The sequence below is a fragment of the Eutrigla gurnardus genome, assembly GCF_963514095.1.
Source record: "Eutrigla gurnardus genome assembly, chromosome: 10".
Classification (NCBI taxonomy): Eukaryota; Metazoa; Chordata; class Actinopteri; order Perciformes; family Triglidae; genus Eutrigla; species Eutrigla gurnardus.
The window spans coordinates 16,381,684-16,397,670 of record NC_139924.1 but is presented as its reverse complement, the minus strand read 5'-3'; the positions used below and the strand labels follow the sequence as shown (position 1 = coordinate 16,397,670).

The following is a 15,987-nucleotide window of genomic DNA, read 5'->3' as shown; positions in this document are numbered from 1 at the left end:
CTCAAAGCCACGAATGATTTTCTTGTTTTCTCAGTTTTTTTCACAGTTACATGAAACGCTGGCTAACGCACCACGTCAAACGCATGCACTTCCTGTTCACACCACCGTGATGAAACGGCGTCACGAAGCAGATTCACTGTTTTCAGATGCAAACGGCTCATTCAGCCTCACTTCACGGCGTTTAGTCAAGCACTGTACAGTATGTACAACTTCAAAGTACTTCACTTCTATTTCCTGCTGCTTTATACTTCACTGCATCTCAGAGCCAATGTTCTACTTTTCACTGCACTTCATGTCTCTGACAGCTTTAGTTACTTTACAGATTTAGATAATTAAACTAAACAAATGATGATGTATTATTAAATACTCAACTACCAGCAGTATATAAAGTCATTAGAAATATGCATTTATTTATATCTGTTTTTATTTCAGCATGATGTTTTACGTTTTTATGCTCGCATTCATGCATTTACTTTTTCATTTCATCTATTTATGCATTTGTTTATTTATTTATGACAGCAACAGCATAAAACATAGGACAGTATGTTACAAAAGGTGCACAGATTGCAGGTAGTTGGACATGTTTCCTGTTTTGTGTTCAGTGTTTGCTGCTTATCAGAATGTGTGTGTGTGTGTGTGTGTGTGTGTGTGTGTGTGTGTGTGTGTGTGTGTGTGTGTGTGCGTGTGTGTTACCTGTTGAACTCATAGATGTCCTCTATGTTGCAGAACAGCGTGCTGACCTGCTCTGGTTTCAGCGGCAGAGAGCCACAGTCGATGATACAGCCGAGATAATCCTGCAGACACACAGAAACGAGTTTATCAGGATGGAAATATGTTTCAATAACTTTGGTTTTCAGTGAATGATTGAAATTCATTCATAATCTTATGTTACATAGCAGTGTTTAAAAGTTAAAATGACTCATCACCAAAGCACCGTGTAGACTGTTGAGTCAACACACACACGTTTCCCTAATTAGACCTATCCAAGGGAAAGAAACTAGGTTAATAACAGATTTCTATTAAATTTTATAATGATGGCGTGATTATTTATATGAAAACTTTTTTAGATAGGTGGTACCTTCTGTCACAACATCTCCTCACTACCAGAACACGCATCATTACACAACCTGTAAGAAATCACCTGCACTTTCAGACATGCTGGCATCAGACAGGAAGTCAAACAGGAAACAACAAAGGAGAAAAACAGGAAGTTCATGAGCACCAGAGTGATCAGCGTCTGATCCTAGTCTGATCTGAGCAGATCTCATCTCAAGTTATAAATGTGATGAACTGCAGATGGGCAAAGTGGAAACAAACGTGTCCTCAAAATCACAAATAACTAATGAGACATTCTTGTGTGGCCTAGCTAACTGAATACAACCCTCTTAATTAACTTATAAAAAAGAAGATAAAATATTATAGAGGAGAGTCATTGTGGGAGTCACGATTCAAACCCTCAATTCTATTTGATGTCATTGTTATATTATGGAGTGTTGATGCCTGAACTGCATATTCATATTCTTTTTTAAAAAGATAAATGGTATCAAGGGTGATATTTCTTTTGGAAAGACCACAATAAGACTATACGGTAAAATTTAAATAATATATTTAATATGTTCCAGTAGATGGCAGGAGGGTTTTCGTTTTTCAGAACTTACGCGGTCATCTAAATGCATCACGAAGTTCATGTTTCACAAACTCACAATGTGCAGCTGCAGCCAGAAAGACACAGTTTCGTCTTTCAAGTGTTTTTTTTTTCTTTGCTGATGGAGGTAAAACAAATATTGGGAGAATCACAGATGCTGCTTTTGACTTCAAAGGTCGAAATCGAATCCAAGCGACACCATTTAGGCAACAGGGTTTGGAATTGTTCCTAATTGATAATTATAACGAATAACTTTGCCCTCTCTTAAAATATTTCAACATTTAATAATCACTGTGCTCTGTCTGTCATGTTGTAATGGAAACTTTCACAGACTGAAATCCATCATCCAATCCTGTCACATGAGCTCATTTCCTGTAGTAGCTTTACTAAGATTACAGTGGAGGGGAGAGAGATGAGATAATAGCAGACGGAGAGACAGTTTTTAAAAGTCCAGAAACCACAAAGACGTTTCACATCATCACACAGATTTATTAGTAACCCGTCACCAAACCCACTGACACACTGAAGCAAACAGAAGTCCGCACGCTAAAACACTCGGACTGACTGCCAAGCTGAAGATTTGGACAAAAAGACGGAGAAATTTGTCCAAGGAGGAAGAGAAATTTGGCAAAAGAGGAAATATTCTGGGAGTGAAGTCAGCTCGCCTGCTAAAGTCAAACTGGGATCCATGACGTCTCTCTACAGGGTCACTGAAAAGAAAATCCTCCGATTATATTATAATCCAATTCACTACAATAAAAAAGACCTTTCTTCAGCCAAAATGAAATAATCTGTTTCTGTTTAACATGAAAGCAGCGCTGCATCTACACCTACAACTCATTACACCTGCATTTAGTTATTGGTGCTGCTGGTCTCTTAGTGTCCCAAATCAAACACTTATTTTCCTGCTTTTATGTATGATTTATTTGATTTGCTCTTATTGCCTTTTCTTTCTCTTCGTATGTATTGTATTCTCTGGAGATGTTCAGATGGCCATAAAACTGAAAACCCATCTTGGTTGCACAAAAGTATTTGATCACCACAGCAACTTTTTTGCCAGCTTTTGTGTTTGAACCCCTGGACTGGGGTCAGTTATTGATGCATCCATGGAGCATTGCCATTGGTTATTAGATGAAACGGCTCTCTGATTGGTCAGAAAATGTGCTGTGGAAGATATTCCGAATGGAAACCAATGAAAGCAAACTATATTTACCAGGATTGTCAAATATGCAGACAATGTTTCTGGATAAAATAGTGTGTGTGTGTGTGTGTGTGTGTGTGTGTGTGTGTGTGTGTGTGTGTGTGTGTGTGTGTGTGTGAGTGTGTGCGTGTATGCATATATGTGTGTGTGTGTGTGTTCTGAAATACCTTATGCTGTGTATTTGATATACAAACACACAATGTGGCTTCAAACAAACAATCATTCTCTCGTTCCTTCTGTTTCTGGTTTTTGCCTAAATTGGCTACAATAACAAGCACTCTGTGTGTGTGTGTGTGTGTGTGTGTGTGTGAGTGTGTGTGTGTGTGCGTGTGCATGTGTGTGTGTGTGCATGTGTGTGTTGTGTGTGTTTATAATGAGGCATATAATGAGAGGCCTTGGCCACATTCATCACCTTTTAAAGGCAACAGGAAACACACAGACTGGAGGGCATGGAGTTAGAGAGAGGGAGAGTAACAGAGAGAAAAAACAGAGAGAGAGCGACAGAGAGAGATGAGGGAAAATGAGAGAGCTCAAGAAGAAGAAGACGGAGAAGAAGACAGGAGGAATGAGGAAGAGATGAGGAACAAAACAAATGAAGGAGAAGAATGGAGAGGAGGGAAGTAGAGCGAAAAAACAATGGATGAAAGAAAGAGAAGAAGGAAGGAGTGATGTCTTTGTGTGGAAGTGGGTCAACCATTCAAACACAATAAAAATTTTAATGTAGATATATTTTATATGTATGAATGGGGAAAGTCCTTCAAAGTATATGAAACATTTTGTTTGTCTTAGATGAACCTTTATGCAGATGACACCATTACCACCATGATGATGATGATGGTGATGAAAGAAGAGTGCAGCACTCAGTGACGTGAACATTAGACCAACAGAGCAACGATGCAGCACAGAGGCCTCTTTCCTATTAACATAGCCTATTAAAAACGTTCCATTATATGATAAATGATATGCCTTTTACAACATCTACAACACTACTATTATTATTTTAGATATTATTACACACCAGACATCAGGCAAGGATTCATTCATTTAAATAGATTAATCCAAAGGATCTGAGTATGTTAGATATATTTTAATTTCAAATTTCATTTTAAAATCTCCCTATTGGGAGTGTTTTTCAATGCGATGGATGAAATCCTACATCATTCCATCACTGCTGTGTTAGTAACTGCACTACTTTCTGGCAATGTGTACATTACATTCATCATCTTTATGGTTTACATTTTGTTGCACAGTTTCCCTGCAACTGCTGCACGATGTGGCTTTTATCTTATCGTAATCTAACTGTTGGATCTGCTGCTCACTGAAGATGAAACTAGAAACTGGAGGAGACGTCTCTTGGTTGAGACGTGATTTTCTTTCCCCTTCTCGTTCCCCAAATCTGCGACCCAACGTTCACCTCCTTTTTCCCTCTACATTTTTCTCTGTCGTCATGTCCTTTTTTCCGTTACTTCTTTCGCTCCTTTTCTCCTTTCTTTTGCTGCTTCTGCTCTTTCCCTTTAACTGTTTTCTCCTTCCCCCCTTTCTTGTCCCCCAATCTCAACACTGAACCCCCCCCCCCCCCCCATCTTTTCCCTACTTCTTCTTACCCCCCCTCCGATCTGTCCCTCCCCCATCTCTCTGTGTCCCCGTCTCTCCTCCTCCCCCTTGGTTTCCTGTCCCACTTGGCTGCAGGTCAACAGCAGGATCTCATCTCATGTTCACTCCACAACGTTTCTCTCTCTTAGAAAACTCACATTAAAAAAAACTGAATCAGATGAAAGCATTACACTTCTTTCTAATTCACTTATTGCAGTGATTTCTCTCTTGAAAAGAGCCAGGAAGAACAAAAATAATTTATTGGTATAAAAAAAAATGAATGAAAGGCGTTGAACCAGGTGGAGTGATCTCAGCCGGCTTTATGACAAATGATTATTAAAAAGTTTATAGACAATGAGTTTAGAAGTCAGTGACGAGTGAAGCTGGTTTCACTCTTTTCCTCTTTCTGAGTTGTTATTGTTCCCTCACACAAACACACACACACACACACACTCACACACACACAAGCCTATTATGGTAGTTGGTTCAGATTCCCAGTGAGCGTGACATCATACAGCCTCAATCAAAACCAGACTTCAGCAAAAAACCTCAAATGCAGAGAGCAGCAGGAATGAAGGCTTACATTAGACACACACACACACACACACACACACACCACTATCATTTATCAGATCTCCTTTCCATCACGAGAAAGGAATTCTGGGATTGCACTGAGTTCACTGAAGTTGCTCAAGTTAAAAGCCTTTCTATCGTCTGACTAGAAGTGACTAACGATCTGCCGGTAGACTCCTTTAGTGCTGACAGCAGGACGATGGTACTCGGCGTGTGTGTTTGACGGAGACCTCTGAGTGTTCGATGAAGTCCAACAAGAGTGTAACAGAAACAGAGAGTCAGGAGGGATTAACCAACGAAGAAGAAAAATGTGGTGATGAGAGAGACAGTTCGTCCTCTGTGGAAGGTCGGAGAAGAAGAAACCAACAGACAGCTGATGAACCTGATGACAGCCGAGGCACGAGTGAGTGAGTGTGTGTGTGTGTGTGTGTGTGTCATGGCAGAGGATGAAAGTAGCAGTAAATTCTCTCTTTTACTTCAAAAGGGTTTCACACTCCAATCTGACAGAGGGAGGCTAACACACAGAGACACACAAACACGCACACACACGCACACACACGCACACACACACACACACACACACACACAAACACACACACACACACACACACACACACACACACACACACACACACACACACACAACACTGCCTGGCTGACTCATGGAGCACCTGGACCAATGATAGATGAGACACACACACAAGCAACCCACCAAGTCAGCAAATTCTCACAAATCCGTTTTTTTTTGTTTTTTTTTCATTCAAAACTCCTTTTTTAAAAAAAGGTAATTTTTTATTCATGAAGAACTTTCTTCCAGACGTTTGTCAACTGCATTCCTCATGTGAAACGCTGGTTGATTTCCTGCAGTGCAACAGGAAAAACAGCAGTAAATCTCTCTGTTTCGATGTCGATCCAAACTGTTTGGAAGTAACTTTGAAGGCTCACATTTAACACACAACATTTAAATCAGATTTTCCAAAGCAGCACTTGTACAACAAAGACAGATATGGTCAACACAGGGAGAGGGAGGGGAGGTAGATGGGTCAAACAAAGACTACTGTTAGTGTCCCGTGTCAAACTAAAGGTAAACGTTGACATCTTGTCTTGTAAGTCATTAGTAACATAAATCGTTAGTGTCGTTAGTCACGTGAGTTGTTAGTCAGTCAAGTTAACATCAACCACACTCTTGTCCTAAAGTGGTTTTGTTGCCTAAACCTAACTTCCGGTAAAGACGGACATTTATTTTGAAAAGTCAGCCACTGACGCATGAAAAAGTGACAAGCTGCGTTATTTTACAGAACGTGTTGAAGATTAACTTTGAGCCAACAGTCTGTCAGCTGCTGCAAACAACGCAGAATATATTAAGTGTAAAGACAAGATCAGTCTGAAGAAGACAAGACGAGGAAGACGAGGAGGATGGAGACGGGCAGATAAAAAAATGTGTGTGGAGGCCAGCTGCAGGTAAACTGGCCCCGAGGCATTCACACCTGGCCAGTAAATCTAGACTACAGCAAGCTCCTCCCACACACACACACACACACACACACACACACTCACAGCTGTACTGTACTGTACTGTGTACAGTTTGGTTACCACGCCAACCAGTCAGTGGTTTTGTCTGCTGACTGCTGATAACCTGATCTTGTAGTGTACGTGTTGCCACGGCGCTGAGATTGACAGTAACATCACGCTGCGCATCAGCGCTTGCAGATGGTGCCGACGTCTCATACGTCTCTATTTGAAGGAGAGACTGTCATTCAAATTGTTGGCGTTCTTCTCTGCAGTGAGAGTAGCGGCAGCGACCCACGATAATAAATAATGTAATAAAAGCTACCCAGCGAGGCTCGTTGGCTCCAGCAGGCCGAGTAAGAAAACATCTCTAAAGATCACACTGACATTTTAAAAACATTACTATAGAATCACAGCTACAGCATAACTTTACTTTGCATTACTCCATATGTCATATGTCATAGAGAGATAGTTAAATCAAGTCAATTGTATTTATGTAACGCCATATCACAACAGAAGAAAGAACAGAGAAGGAGCCACGTTGGTCCACAGAAAAAACGTTTTTAGTTTCACAATAACAGCTCTGAGATTGTAGATGCGTTTTCTTGGGGGGTCGGATCTCTTGACCTGCGTCCATGTCACATGACAGCCAAGTTCAACAACAACAGATATTCAGAACTGATGGTCTCAACATTAAACCATCATATTGTTGAGTTATCGAGGACATTTTCATGTTGTTTGTTGAGATTCAAGCGGCTGCATTCAATGACTCTCTGGCGAGACCTGAAGGCATCTTTGTAATAACTAAAGAAGAGCACGTGCATTCAGATGTATTTAATGCTGAAACCATCTTAAAATATTGTCTTTTCCACTGACATTTGTCGTGTACCAATTCAGTGGTCGATGACGAACTAAAGACTGCGAAGGTCGAAATGAAGTGTTGTGACATTCAGTGACGAGATATTATGAGCAAACATAAGTTGACATATGATCACTAGAGATAATGTGAAGTTGGACTGTTTATTTCATAACTGTGTTCTGAGACACTTCAGTAATCTGGTGTCTTTTGGAGTTCAGCAGTTACCCGATGTCTTCCACATCACAGGGAACCTTTCTGGAATCAGCTACTCTGATGTTCGCTGTCGGCCGGACAGAACAACTCGATTGATGACGTCACCATTCTAAACCGTTGGAAAATGTCAAATATATGAGTAATCATAAGTTGGCGCTCTGGTTCTTACCTCCACGATGCTCTTCAGATCTCTGACGTACGCTTGTTCTGTCTCCACGATCTCCAGAAGGACTCGCTCCAACCGTGAAAACTGTCTGGGTGTGGCCGCCACCGCCGCCGGATTGGCTGCATGTCCATTATTGGGGTTACCTCCACCTGTCGCGTTGGCAACACAGACTCCTCCTCCAGGAACTCCTCCCCCATGTGGCGTACCGAGGGGAGTCAGGTCCAGGCTGATGTCCGAGCCGTTCCTCTTCGGCGTGGAGGATGAGGAGGCGTTGTAGGTCGGCACGGCGCCGTACGGCAGAGAGGAAGAGGAGGAGGAAGAGGAGGAGTGGGATGTGTCCTGCAGGGAGACGGAGGACGCAGAGGAGGAGAGGGAGGCAGGACGCTCACCATCCGAGCAGACGGTGTTGACAGAGGTGCAGGAGGAAGATGAGGCTCCTCGCTCACCGGACGACATCATCCTACCCACAATCCCACTCAGAGACGATACTGAGGAGGGACGCTTGGCGGCTGCAGAGAGACAGACCGAAAGAGACGATCAGTTCATTATTTCTATAATATATATTCAACAGAAGCAAGTCAGAACATGGATAAAATAAAAAAAAAGGTACTATCCATTTCAACTTGAAACATGGAGATCAGAAAAAAATAAATGGAAATACAAATATTTACTCATGTCATATTAAACGAAGACATTCATGTGTCAAGTGTTTTTGCATCAGTCAGTTCTGCACAAAAATAAAACATTAGTGAAATGAGTCCGCAATTTTGCACTTCCTGTTCCCTCGTCTCTAAGTCAGAGTGTTTTCTTGAATGTGTTGTTGTTTCGATGCCTTAAATAAGGTCTGTGTTTAACAAAAGCTGAGGAGATTTTAACGTTTAGTTCTGCAATATAAAATACGTCAGTAAATACCCCTCTGGTGAATTCTGAGGCTTTTACGGTTGCTAACAAATGGCTAAATGAGTCTACTAAGGCTGTTTTCACATATAGTCCTCTGTAAAGGAACCAAACTCAGTCCTCTTAAAGTGGACCAACAGAAAAAAGCCTCAGCTATCTTTGTGATTATGTTGTCACATTATTGACACTATAGTTACCTTCATCAGTCTGCAGGTCAATGACATGTTTCCAGTTACTTCCACTCAGAAATAAAGTGCTGTTTCTCATTCACTCCCTCTAAAATAGCTGTTATATATTCATGTGAAAACATCTCCTTCAAACAAGTGGATTCATTCAATTGTCATATTAGAAGATTACATTTGAACACATCATGACGATGCTATCATTTACTCAATACTATTTGTTACTGAATAGAGCATGAACGCATCATAATAAGCCAATCAGGACTGAGCTCTCCACCAGCAGCTCCTGATGACTTAAATGTGGATTTGCTGTTCATAATGTCGATCGGTGACCAGAAATCGTTAAAGCCGATCTTCGGATCGCCTATTTCACGATCGGCAAACCTCGAGGGCTAAAAAAACAACGGCAGAGGAATCATATTTGTCATACATCAAAAGTAAACATAATCCACAACCAAATACATTCGACACTTCTGAAACAAAGGCGTCATCCCTGCAGCTGCTCTATTGACACCAAATATATTCACCTGTGGTCACATGTAAACACAAATTTGTGAGAGACAAGTCAAAGTAAAAGAAAGTCTCCATCATTTTATCCAGAGTTTGAACCAAACAAAACTAGAACCGATCTTCATCAGCCAACATGCTACCTGCCAAAGGAGCCGGTCAATCAAACCTTCAGTCGATCCAAATGTGCTCAGCAGACTTTCCTCCTCACTTTAACTGACAGTCGTGTTGCATCTGTAAATCAAGCCTGATGGCGGGGTTACCTTGTTTCCTGTTCTGCTGACTGACACAATGGAGGATGTGTGTGTTGGCATCAGACACCTGCACCGTCAAGCCACTTCCCTCCACTGGGCAGCAGCCAGTCAAATGGCTTCGCTCTCGATCTGTGACCAGACAGAAACTAGCAACGCGAATGTGTCCAGTCTATCAAATGATTATTTCTGATTATTCAAATAGAGCAGCTCAGGGTTGGAGAGCAACACTGCAGCTGTCTTCCTCTGTGTGAACAGGAAGTGTTTGTGCAACAGAGCATCACCCCACACTGATGCTCTCTTCTCTTTTTGTCCAAATTACAGTCGCTGAATGTGAAACGAGCAACACATCTTTAAAGGAGATGTCATGAAAGATAAAAACTTCCCGTTTTGAAACGATCATGTATTTTTTCTTCCTTTTTCAAAGAACAAATGCATTTCTTTATCTCATATAGTTCCTCAAATCGTCGGCGTTCGCTTTAATGAAGCTGCAGCAGATGAAACCTTTTAGGAAATGCAATTATTCAGCGTCTTTCTGAGGATAAGATGTGAAGACAGGAGTCAGGATGTGGTTGGCCTTAATTAGCATAAAGACTGAAAACAACAGCTAACCCCTGGTGGCAGATACAACCTCTTTAGCTGATACCATCTCCCACATGTGAATCCTACACAAACAGAAATCATGCTTATCAATAATGCTTCCCAATTAGGTTCTCTATGGACCATTTCAGGCTGTTCCTGCTCTCTGTAGAGGGATGACATTACCAAACCTGGCAACCTGTCTTTAAAGACCATAAGGAGACTTTTGATTGACAGTTTCCCTCATTTTTTTTTCTCCTCTCATAAAACACATTTCCTCATATTTAAAAATGTAATGATATGTCTTTTCCTTTCGTCACAACTTCACGGGACCCTGTAATCATTTCATTTTTGGTTTCCACCCAGACAGCAGCACACCTGTCCTGCATGCTAGCACAAAGATGGAGAAGCATTTAAAGATCATTAGCGTTTAAATTCCAGACATCCCGGCAGGAGGAATTTCCGAGCAGAGAGTGTTAAATGAGAACATTTTCCTATATGCACTCATAAGGTTTTTTTTCTTTCCCTCCGAGGTGAGACCCCGGCTTCATAAAGAACACAGGTTCTTACAGGAATTACTGTAACAGCTGCCAACAGTGTTGTAAAGCTGTTAACCTCCTTGTCCATGTGGTGAATGTGGTGCACACTCCTGTGCTTTAAAGAGCTGTAGTTGTTCCATATGAGGAGGTGATGTTTCACCTGGAAAAACACTACCATAGCTAATAAAACCTGTCGGACTTCACTGAGAGATCAAACCCACAATTGTTTAACTAGTGTTGGAGGGTGTATTCAGAACATTTACTCCAATAAAAGTGCTAATACCACAACGGGAAAGTAAAACTCCTGCATTAAAAAACTTGTTTGGATGAGCGGCTCTTTAGAAAGTTGCGAGCAGCAACGACAAGACCAAGATGTAAAACTCTTGCGAGGTCTCTCTGCTTCTTCCCGACTTCAGACCCCCTCCTTCCTCCCTCCCCCTTCCCTTTCTCTTATCAGCTCTGGCTCTGCACCAACACAAAAAAACATGACTTCAACCTCCTCTTATAACCAGTGCTAACACAGGCATCACCGTCATCGACATCAACACCATCATCAAAGCGCCTCAGTGAGAAATGAGTGTGTTCAGAAACGGCAAACCGACAAACAGAAGAACAAAGAGAGAAAGACAAAACAACCAACTACCAATAATGACAGTTTGACGCTGCAGTTTCACATTAAAATTCATCCTCCACTTTAAAATGCCAAATTCCTTATTAGATGTTTCATGTCACTGCAATGCAAACACACGCACAAGAATAATCTTTAGATACAGGAAATTTTACTGTTTTATTCATTGCTCACAATAACAGAAAACAAGCAAAAGCTTGGATAATATAAACAAGAAAAATGAAATAAGAAGATATAAAATGTCTATCTACTAAGTGTTCGGTATGTTATGGACAAACTAATAGAGCAAAGAAATGCTACATTTATGAAAAATAAAGATTGTAAGTTGTTCTGCAGCTTCTCAACGAGTTTGATTTCCTGTTGTTGGCTCTGTGAGGGTGTGTGTTTGTGTGTGCTTTTGTTCTTCTATCGTTATGAGGACCACTCTGAGTTTTAGATATATTTGAGTGAAAACAATTGCTGCATTTAGGGTTCAGACTTGGTTTCATGGAGCAGTTAGAATCAGGTTCAGGTTTGCACCCACAACCATGTGTGTGTGTGTGTTGGGGGGCTGATGCAAAGTTGAAAGCTGTGCACCTGACTTAAAATACAGGATGTGGTTTGGTGAATGTCACTTGATCTCTATCTTTGTCATTAACACCTCCCTGGAAAGACGGTGCAAAAATGATGCCAAAATAACAGCTGTCAATCGGGGTGTCGGCAGGCCTTTCTCCATCTTATGGGTTTTGATTGGTAATGCAGAAGATTTATCCTAAAATTTATTTAAAAGGCCGCAGTGACCTTTGAACACTAATCAGTCCATCCTTCAGTCAAGGTGGATGTTTGTTAGGAATGTGGAAGACCCACCACCAAGATCCTGTTCAAACTAAATATGTCAGATTACTAATAGCCCTGCATGCTGTCAGTGATGTTGGATGAGTTGATCAGACTAAAATTTAGGGAACCACAGATCGTTCCTTGAGGAATTCCTTCCTCATTTCTTCAGTCTTTGATGGGCCTCCAATGTTCCACCTCGAACACGTGGGTAGTCGTCAAACATGACACCGCCTGCTCATTTTCGTGTTCCAGTGTTGTTAAGTCTGACAGGAACATGAACCCTTAACTCCACATCAGGAGGAACTCTGATACATAAGAGTTAGTGGGCTGACATCCACCCTAAAACACAATCCACACAGAGGGAGGGATCGCCTGGAGCTAGCACATATACAGAGACTAGTGCACAATTAAAAGGTGTTCTGGTCGTTTTTAAATGGTTACTTATAATGTGTCATTGGTTAACACATCCGCATATCCTGTAATGGTATGGAAACGGTATAGAAAACATGAGCATGTGTTTTAATTTTATTTTGGTAGCATAAATAATTTCTTTATATTTAGCGTTGTAAATATGTCTAAACTTTCAATTTTTTATTACATAAAATGACAAGATCAGAACAATTGGAATTAAGACAATATTAAGAAAAGAGATCAAGATTTATATTACTTCACACACTCATAATATCGTGCTATAATAATGCTGCTCACAGTTCAATATTGTTGGCATCTTTCTTTCTTGAACTGGAATTGTATTTTGTTATGTTATCTTCTACAAAACTAAAAAACAACTATTAAAAGTACTAATTAGAAAAAATGTCTGAGTCTACGTTGATTCTCTTTGTTGCAAATTGTAAAAGAGACACAATTTTACCTTTCAGCTGTCAGTGCTAGTTTAAGGTGGAATTCCCCTTTAAATACATGCTGTGAAACTATACGGTGGAGTGGATTCCAGCGTGTGTTATTACGGTAATAAGAGAGCAGCTCCTCGCTGTCATTATGTGTTCAACAGTGATGCAACAACGTTTCTTAGAAAAGAACAAATCACACCTGCTTTACAACTCAGTGCAACACGTGAAGCTACCAAGAAAGGATGTGTTTATAGGTTTCATTTGTTTCTACTAAGGTAGGCCTAGCGAGAGTAAGGACATACAGATGAACTCATTAACCATCATTTATATTAGACGACATTTTAGAGATCCTCAATTTGGTGGAAGTCAAATAAAAAGAAGTGTGTCTCAGACTTGTGGTAATCTGATGTGAACAGGACAGTGGAGAGATGGCCCGAAGAGGTTGGAGTTTCACGATCAGTCCACATGTTCCTCTTCTGATGGAGCTAATTTAATTCCAGCTTATCTAAAATAATTGAATTTCCCAAAATGTCGTACCGGATCAACCTAAATTGAACACAGAAATAAAACCTGGGAGATAAAGCTGTGTGTTTTCTTTGTTCCGTGCGTGTGCGTTTGTGTGTGTCTGTGTGTCCGCACACTGCAGCAGAGACAACGCAACATGTTAAACCGAGACAGAGACAGGAAGTGAGTCCAAGTGAGACAAGAGGACTGATGTGAGCAGCCCGTCCACTTGACCTTTGACCCAAACACACGTGCATCCTCACAGCTTCCTTGTGTTTACATTCAATCCTCCACATAAGAGTGAACTCCCTTAAACAATCTGCTAATTTTACCCCAATGTTATTGTCTTTATGTTTTTTAATATGAGCTTCACTTGACTTGAATTCTTCTTCTCTGGTATTTCTACTTTAACTCAACACATTGCCAGTTAACAATCTTGATAATGATGTCTATAGATTTGCTTTAAGTTCACTTTCCTTCTGCCTGTTTTCATGTATCTTCATCTTCTTTGTTTCTTTGTTGAGCTGTTTGAATAACAGCAGGGAGGCTTTACAAACCAGCCAATCACATACGAGACGGAGTTGTTCTCCTCCCTCTTCTACACTGCTTTCTCCTCCTCCTTTCTCTTTCTATTCTATCCTTCATTTTTCTGCAGCCTTATCTTGGGCGTTCTCTATTTTCTGCTTCGTTCCTTTCTATGGTTATAATCAACAGATCGGCTGTGGCATTTTATTGTGTGTGTGTGTGTGTGTGTGTGTGTGTGTGTGTGTGTGTGTGTGTGTGTGTGTGTGTGTGTGTGTGTGTGTGTGTGTGTGAATGCCACGGCAGAAACATTGTTCAGGGCTACACTTTATCGCCACAAACCATACAACTTCCTACACACAGAGCATATTGGTGTGTGTGTGTGTGTGTGTGTGTGTGTGTGTGTGTGTGTGTGTGTGTGTGTGTGTGTGTGTGTGTGCATGTGTGCGTATTTGTTTACCTACATGCCAAGTAACAATCGGTGCATGGATTGTATGTGTGTGCATGTATGTGTGTTTGAATGCTAACTATGGAAGCCAATATAACAGTTAAGCAACTAAACAGCATGGTGGCTGTGTGTAATTACACGTCATTACTGAGCCTCTGTGTGTGTGTGTGTGTGTGTGTGTGTGTGTGTGTGTGTGTGTGTGTGTGTGTGTGTGTGTGTGTGTGTGTGTGTGTGTGTGTGTAATAGCAGTCCACTCTGCTCGGCCTCTGTCTGGTTTGGTGACAGGAAGTCACAGCTCAGAGGGAAAGTTGATGGAAACACTGAAATAAATCTGTTTATATGTCAACAAACACAAACAAACTGAGTAACTATGCACATTCTTTATATTCACACTTAATCAAAGGTTTTAATCGTGTATCTGCAGGTCTTTCACAAATAAACCAAAAAGTTAACGACTCTGGTGGGACTCGAACCCACAACCTTTGAATCACTTCTCCTGTGTTTAACTAGAAGTCCAATGCGCTATCCATTGCGCCACAGAGCCTCATGGTATTTACAGGGTTTAATTTAGCTGCAGTTGGTATGTGCAGCTGTGTTATAAATAGAGGCAACAGAGTGGTGAGAACAACTGTGTCGGACTGAAGGAATCTGCAGAAATTAAGATTATGTTGAATTTACAGCGTAAAATGCTGGATACAAGAAATGTTTATACTTTTGGCCACATTACTAGTTTTTATGCAGATGTCCCGTTGCCCACATGCTGTCATCGTCACCGTTGTCCTGTCATCGTCACGTTGTCCTGTCATCGTCACCGTTGTCCTGTCATCGTCACCGTTGTCCTGTCATCGTCACCGTTGTCCTGTCATCGTCACAACTCATTGTTGCCGATATCTTGTTGCTGTTGTTGTTGCCAATGACCTGTCCTCTACAGCCTGTGGCCGTCCCTACGTCCTGTCGTCGTCAACTAAGTCCTATCGCCGTCCCTACGTCCTGTCGTCGTCAACTAAGTCCTATCGCCGTCCCTACGTCCTGTCGTCGTCAACTAAGTCCTATCGCCGTCCCTACGTCCTGTCATCGTCAACAAAGTCCTATCGCCGTCCCTACATCCTGTCTTCATCAACGAAGTCCTATCGTCGTCCCTACATCCTGTCGTCGTCAACTAAGTCCTATCGCCGTCCCTACGTCCTGTCGTAAACAAAGTCCTATTGCCGCCCCTACGGCTTGCTGTTATCCCTACAACGTCCTTCTTAGTAGTCGTCGCTAACATAAAGTCGCCTTCGTCCTGTCAACTACGTCCTGACTGTGTCACCTACATATTGTCATTTTTGTCTACGTCCTGCCACCTACATACAATTGTGAGGAATTGTCATTGTGATTTGTGATATTGGACTGTTTAAATAAATTTGATGAAATTATCATTTGGCAAAAGATTTTTTATGTTTTGTGATGAAATCAGCAATCAACAATCATAGCAAATATGCTATACAACAAATTTGATGCAATTTGA

General features: G+C 41.2%; 1 protein-coding gene across 1 annotated transcript in view; it reads right to left on the bottom strand.

The window, feature by feature from the left end:
* plekhg2 (pleckstrin homology domain containing, family G (with RhoGef domain) member 2) overlaps positions 1-15,987 on the bottom strand; it is a 67,029-nt gene that overhangs the window by 39,539 nt on the left and 11,503 nt on the right. Inside the window, exons 3-4 of the mRNA XM_084020449.1 lie at positions 7,763-8,268; positions 694-794 (exon numbers count right to left, since the gene is read on the bottom strand). Of these exons, the coding sequence (XP_083876575.1) occupies positions 694-794; positions 7,763-8,268 (607 nt within the window). The remainder of the gene's footprint in view (positions 1-693; positions 795-7,762; positions 8,269-15,987) is intronic.